The sequence below is a fragment of the Lactuca sativa genome, chromosome 8, assembly GCF_002870075.4.
Source record: "Lactuca sativa cultivar Salinas chromosome 8, Lsat_Salinas_v11, whole genome shotgun sequence".
In the NCBI taxonomy this organism is placed as follows: domain Eukaryota; kingdom Viridiplantae; phylum Streptophyta; class Magnoliopsida; order Asterales; family Asteraceae; genus Lactuca; species Lactuca sativa.
The window spans coordinates 13,051,123-13,058,052 of record NC_056630.2 but is presented as its reverse complement, the minus strand read 5'-3'; the positions used below and the strand labels follow the sequence as shown (position 1 = coordinate 13,058,052).

At 38.1% G+C, this 6,930-nt stretch overlaps 1 protein-coding gene across 1 annotated transcript; it reads left to right on the top strand.

The window, feature by feature from the left end:
* Positions 1-3,148: 3,148 nt before the first annotated feature.
* Positions 3,149-3,904, top strand: LOC111904082 (pectinesterase inhibitor 11). The gene has a single exon (XM_023899861.3). It carries the CDS (start codon positions 3,177-3,179, stop codon positions 3,792-3,794), a length of 618 nt encoding a protein of 205 aa, XP_023755629.1. The 5' UTR covers positions 3,149-3,176; the 3' UTR covers positions 3,795-3,904.
* Positions 3,905-6,930: the final 3,026 nt, after the last annotated feature.

The window sequence follows — 6,930 nt, the reverse complement described above, 5'->3', positions numbered from 1 at the left end:
CTGTGATTTGGAGCTGTTACATGGCTCAAAACAAGTCTGTATGGAAATAGGACTGAATGGACTCAGCGAGTCGCAAGGTTGACTCGGCGAGTCACATGAAGATGGCCATGAACTCGACGAGTTGGATGAACAACTCGGCGATGCCGATGAAGATTACCATAAGACTCGACGAGTTGAAGAACAACTCGGCGAGTCATATGAGTTTTGTCTTGGATTTGTATGCGTGGGTATCCGTCGAGCTGCAAGGAGGGAACTCGACTGGTGGCCTTAAAGATTGAACGAGAATCGAAGGAACTCGACAAGTCACCGCGATGACTCGGCGAGTTGGATCGTACTTCAAGGAACTCGACGAGTAGCCGAGGGTACTCGACGAGTTGGGGTCAACATGGACTGTTGACATTGACTGAGGATTTTGACTTTGACCAGGGGTTGACTGGTGGGTTATGGAGTACCTTATAAGGCTAAGGACTTATGAGTATATTGTCTATGATCATAGGTGGTGGAGCCTATGTCGGGTGATCCGAGGGTTGGAGTGTATCTTCCGAGTCGACATTTGCAAGGTGAGTTATCCTCACTATATCGATAGGGTCTATGGCACCAAGGCCGACCCTTGGATTGTTATTGTTATGGTATGTTACATGTGGTTATGATTTGTTAGATCGGAGTCAGGGTAGACAGTATGTTATGCTCTCATGATCCATAGGGATTGGTATGTTAGTGACCTGCTAGGTCGATACTCTAGTTACAGGAGAATTCTATGATTTATGATCAGTGAGATAGATGTGTTTGATGTTGTATATGCCAGTATATGATAGTTATGCGCACATGGTTATTTGCTTGTTGGTTGGGTTGAGGCGGTCCTACTTTGTGTTGAAGGCCAACATACCCTATGAGCGGTCCGAGGAGACTATAGGCCCACGTGGCGGACCAGTCATGCCGAAGGCTCGGGATAGATCCAGACAAACTGTAGGCCCAGTAGGGCGGTCCAGTCAGGCCGATGGCCCAGTATGCATGATTGATTGATTGATTATTACTGATATGGTATTGTCAGTGTGGTATTGGTATTTTGGGGGTAGCTCACTAAGTCATCGGGCTTACAGTTTTCAATTTATTGTTTCAGGTACTTCAGGAGATCATGGAAAGGCGAAGGCGTGACCGTACCGCTCCTCATCCTTATGTTATGATTTTGGGACATTCCGATGGATTTGGATTTGAAAACATTTTTGTAAACAAACGTTGTTTGATTTTATTTATGATTGAAAAAGTTTAAATTTGGCGTAAAATTTATGGATGTTACAGGTTTAACTGGTTCAACCGGTTTATTTTGACTGGTTCAACCGAGTTTTTCTAAAAACCGGCCGGTTCAATCTGCTTTAGAAATCAATGTAAAATCGGTGATAGTTGAACCGCTCTCTCCCGTGTTCCCGGTCCAACCGGTTCGACCGGCCGGTTCAAACCGGTTTTTAAAACATTGTATATTATTCAAATGATTAATAAGTAACAAAATATTATTTATTTAAACATTACAAATTAAAATCAAAACACTTCAAATATTTATATTTTTTAAATCACCAACACAAACATTTCAAATTGTGTAAACATCACCTGGTAAGGGTAGTGCTTCCTCATATATGAAGGTATCAAGTTATAATCTTGCATGATTAAATCAAAATGGTCAATAGGGTAATACAACGACGCTTATAAAAACAAAAAAAGACGTCTCTATGTCTTCAGTATACATAACTTAATCGATCCAATTCAAACCGGGTGATCCAATTACGAACCGGCCGACTTGATTGTATATCCAAATTGGACTTGTTTCAAATTTTCAAAAACCACTTTGATGGGATCGATTTTTGGATCACCTTGAAAATCCAATGGATAACCAAATTGAACCTATCCAATGTTCATCCAACTAGATATCCAATATTAATTCAATAAATCTAATTATATTATATATCCGTATAATATTAGAAAATTACAAACACATCCAATTTTCTTAACGATTTTGTATGTTTAAACCTTGATCGTTGAAATTGAAGACTTGAAATGTCATTTGTTAGTTTTATTTAGTGTAATTGTTTGCAATTTTAGTTTTAATTATTATAATTATATTTGGTTATTATTTGATAGAAAATGGATTAGAGATGGTTGAATAACGAATAATCAATCAACTGGGTAAAACCGATCCAATCTTATATCTAATCGGATCAGTCGATTGAGTTGCATTTATCGAAGTGGATTAGATCGGTTGACAAAATCCAACCTTCAAAGGATTATTAGATTGGATGGTTTCAATTACAATCGATTGGATTTAAACCAATGAACACCACTGTATTCAATATATAAGATGACATGGTTTATGCTTTAGGTCGGATTTGACTTTTCATAATCTTATAGTAAAAAGCCGAACAAGTTGTAAAGATTTGGGTTTTCAACAAAAAACCAGGTTTGATATTTCGCTTTTTAAGTTTTTCATTCATTTTGAGGTTATTAATATACGGTATTTATATTTATAAATGATTAGTTTGCAATGAGAATGTTAAAATTTAAAATTAAATTAACTGCAAGGAAAGGACTTCAAATTAATATGTTGACTTCTACTCGTTGATACATTTTTATTCTATAATTTTTCTTATGTTATATAAACTAGGTGTAAGACCCGTATATTATACGGGTTGATTTAAAAAATGATTAAACTTAAAGTATAAAAATGAAATATTTTTTAATGTACAAATTTAAAATAAGAAAGAAAGAAACGTATTTATTACAATTTAATATATATATATATATATATATGATATTTAATACTTTACATTTATAAGTATATGACTTTAATTAAAAATTAAAACAAACCAAAAATTGACAAGTGGATAATATTTATTTCAAAATTACCATAAAATGACAAGTGTCAAAACTCATAAGAGATTGACAAGTGGCAAAAAAACCTTCATTTATTAAGGAGGATATATTTAATAGATATATAATTTAATAAAAAAAAAGTTATATTAAATATTTAATGATAATAAGTTTTTTATGTGAAGACAGATAGATAGTATTAAAATGTTTTTATCTAATTAATCTTGAAAAATATATTTATTCAAATCCCCTGGTAAAACTCCCTATAAATTAAGCAACAAATCTCTAAGAAGTCAACATCACCCGAACAATCAGCAATGGAACACGCCAACTTCTTCTCGCTTTTCTTTCTTACTTTCATGGCCACGGCAATGGCAATGTCAATGGCCGCGGATCCACAGTCATCCACCACCACCACCAGTACCACCACCCAAGCCTACAACAATTTTGTCAAAACCTCATGCAACGCCACTACTTACCCATCCGTCTGCTTGACCTCCCTCCTCCCTTATGCCAACTCCGTCAAATCAAACCCCGTTAGACTGGTGAAACAAGCCCTCACCGCCACCGTCAAATCCGCATCTGCCACCCGCTCCGTCGTCTCCAAATTAGCCAAGAGCAAGAACATCAGCAAGGGCGACGCCGCCATCCTCAAAGACTGCATCGAAGAGCTCAAGGACTCCATTGATGAAATTACCGACTCCCTGAAAGCAATTTCTAGCCTTGGTTCCTCCTCCTCTGTTAACAAGAGATTCGCGATTTCCAATGCACAGACCTGGACCAGTGCCGCAATCACCGACGTGTACACCTGCATTGATGAATTTTCCGACCAAAAAGTCAGTCCAGCGGTGAAGAAGAAGATCAGGAGCAGTATTGTGAGTATTGCAAGGCGGAGTAGCAATGCTTTGTATCTTATCAATCATCTCAACATTTGAATTTTAAAATCTTACAAGCGTTACGTTTTCTCGTTGTAAGAAATGTTTGTTTAGTATAATTATTATCTCATTAATAAACTATTATGAATTGCTAAAATATTTTGTGATATTAATGGAACCCCAGAAGATTGTTCCGACTCAATTGAATTTCGGCGGTGAAAATGAAGACCAGGCCGCTCTCCCAAACCTTTCGTTACCCATAATGCCTAATCAAAAACCCAATACTCAAATACCCTCCGACTCGGGATCAGGAGCACACCCGATCATTCAAGAAATTGAAATTACGACCACAATTCGGAACATAGTCGGTTTCGGAATTAAAGCCAAGGATCCTCTGTTGGCTGAAATTCTTGGCGTATCTAGAGAGCCTACCGGTTTGCAATGAATTTTTTATCCTTAAACATTAGAGGAATCGGAGAAGATTATAAGGTGAACTGGGTGAGAAAACTCACATCAAAACACAAGATGCAATTCAGGAAACACAGTTACTAGATGCAGAAAACATCCATGTAGAAGCATGTTGGGGTTCTACAGATGTGGGAGTAGAAAGAATGAACGCAACTGGAAGATCTGGAGGTTTGTTAAACCTGTGGGATAACAGATTATTCTCTTCTTCGTCTCGGAACTTTTTAATCAACATTAGAACATGGAATGGGATACAAGAGAAGGTGGTTTTCGCAAATATTTACGGTCCACAATCTGTGACAGAAAAGGCAGCCCTGTGGGAGAAACTAAAAGGCATAAAACAGGAGAAAGGTAGTTTGTGGATTATTCTAGGTGATTTCAATGTTGTCCGGGGTCTAGAAGAATGATTTAACTTTATATTTTGTGCCCGCTTAGCTAGAGATTTTAAATGCTTTATTCATGAGGCGGGTTTTATTGATGTGAAGATGGGAGGCCATAAATTCACATATTTTCGAAATGCTGAAGTAAAGATGAGCAAATTGGATAGGTTTATGGTATGCCAAAATTTTCTAGACCTCATTCCCAACATTACTGTCACGGCACTACCTAAAGAAATATCAGACCATTGCCCTATATTACTTACATCCTCATGGTGTGATTTTGGACCACCACCATTCAAATTCTTCAATTCATGGATGTTAAGGGAGGATTTTGAATCTATTTTCATTGCTTCATGGAATAGCTTCCGGGGATTTGGTACCCTAGACTTGTACCTGCTGGCAAAACTAAAATGGGTGAAAGACGGACTTAAAAAATGGAGAGCCACCACATTCCCAAAGGAAGAGGTAGGCCTTATGAATCTAAAAGATGTTGTCCACAAACTTGATATTGAAGCCGAATCCAGGATGCTATCTGATGAAGAGATTGAAATAAGATGCAGGGGGCTACAAAGAGATCATTGAAAAAGAGAAAATGTATGTATTAGATCTAAAACAAAAGTCAAGAATTAAGTGGGCGGTTGAAGGAGACGAAAATACTCGATTCTTCAATGGCTATGTCAATAAGAACAACCGGAAAAACAGAATCAACGGTCTTCTGATAAATGGTGAGTGGTGCACTGATCCTTTAAAAATCAAGACGGAGGCATACAATTTTTTTAAAGCAAAATTCCAGGAGGCCTACCCCGTGAGGCCTAAATTAATCAGCCCATTGTTCAAAAAGATTCCAGCATTTGAACTCCAAAATGTTGAATCTCCTATTACACTCGAAGAGATCAAACACGCCGTGTGGGCTTGTGGAAATGAAAAAGCATGTGGACCGAATGGTTTCTCATTTCAATTCATCAAAAAATATTGGGAGGTTCTTTTGGGCGATATAGCAGCGGTGGTCAAATACTTTGAAAGACACGGCACTTTGGATTCCTCATGTAATTCCTCATTTATCTCCCTAATCCCCAAAGTCAAAGACCCGCTTCTTCTCAGCGATTACAAACCGATAAGCCTAATCGGTTGTATGTACAAAATTATTGCAAAAATATTGGCGGTAAGAATCAAAAAAGTGATGGGCCATTGCATCGACGAGGTACAATCGGCATATGTTGAGGGCAGGAATATATTAGACGGACCGTTGGTGGTAAACGAAGTATGCGCATGGGCGAAGAAATCAAAATAAAAAATTCTCTTATTTAAAGTAGATTTCGAAAAGGCGTTTGACACAATAAATTGGGACTTTTTAGACTCAAATTTACAACAAATGGGATTTGGGGAAAAATGGAGGATGTGGATCTGGGGATGCCTTAATTCAGCGAAAGCTTCAATCCTAGTTAATGGAAACCCAACAGATGAGTTTAATACCTCAAAAGGGGTCCGTCAAGGGGACCCGTTGTCACCGTTTCTATTTATTGCGGCAATGGAAGGTCTAAGTGTGCAATAAAAGCAGTTTGCATTAATGGGGCGTTCAAAGGCGTTCAGATGCCACACGATGGTCCGTTGATCACTCATTTATTGTATGCCGACAACGCGTTGTTCATCGGAGAGTAGTCCGAACAAAATATCAAGAACTTGGCTAGGGTATTACATTGCTTTCACGTATTGTCGGGCTTAAAGGTAAACTATAACAAATCAAAAGTTTATGGTATTGGTACACATACAACTGAAGTTGCGTGTTGGGCGAGGCCTCTCGGATGCGAACCATCCGCCCTACCGTTCAATTACCTAGGCGTACCTGTGGGAGCCAACATGAAATTGAAAAAGCATTGGAAACCGATGGTGGATAGATTTCGGGGAAAATTGTCAATTTGGAAAGCAAAATCACTTTCATTCGGGGGACGATTAACGCTCATTAAATCGGTAATGGGGAACCTCTCAACATACTTTCTATCACTATTTGTAGCACCTGAAGGAGTAATCAATACAGTGGAGAAAATTAGACGCCAATTCTTATGGGGGGGGGGGTGGAGGAGCAAACAAAATTTCATTGGGTTCCATGGGAGAAGGTAATAGCGGATAAGAAGCTAGGTGGTTTGGGGGTGGGTTCCTTAAAAGCACTAAATACTTCCATTATTGTAAAATGGTTGTGGAGATTAAGAGTGGAACAAAAGGCATTATGGGCAAAAGTTATTAAAGGTATACATAATATTCAAAACAAACCGGATGAATATTATTCAAAAAAAACATTGACAAGAACTTGGAAAAACATTACTGGTGCAAAGAAAGACCTAGAGAAAAAAGGA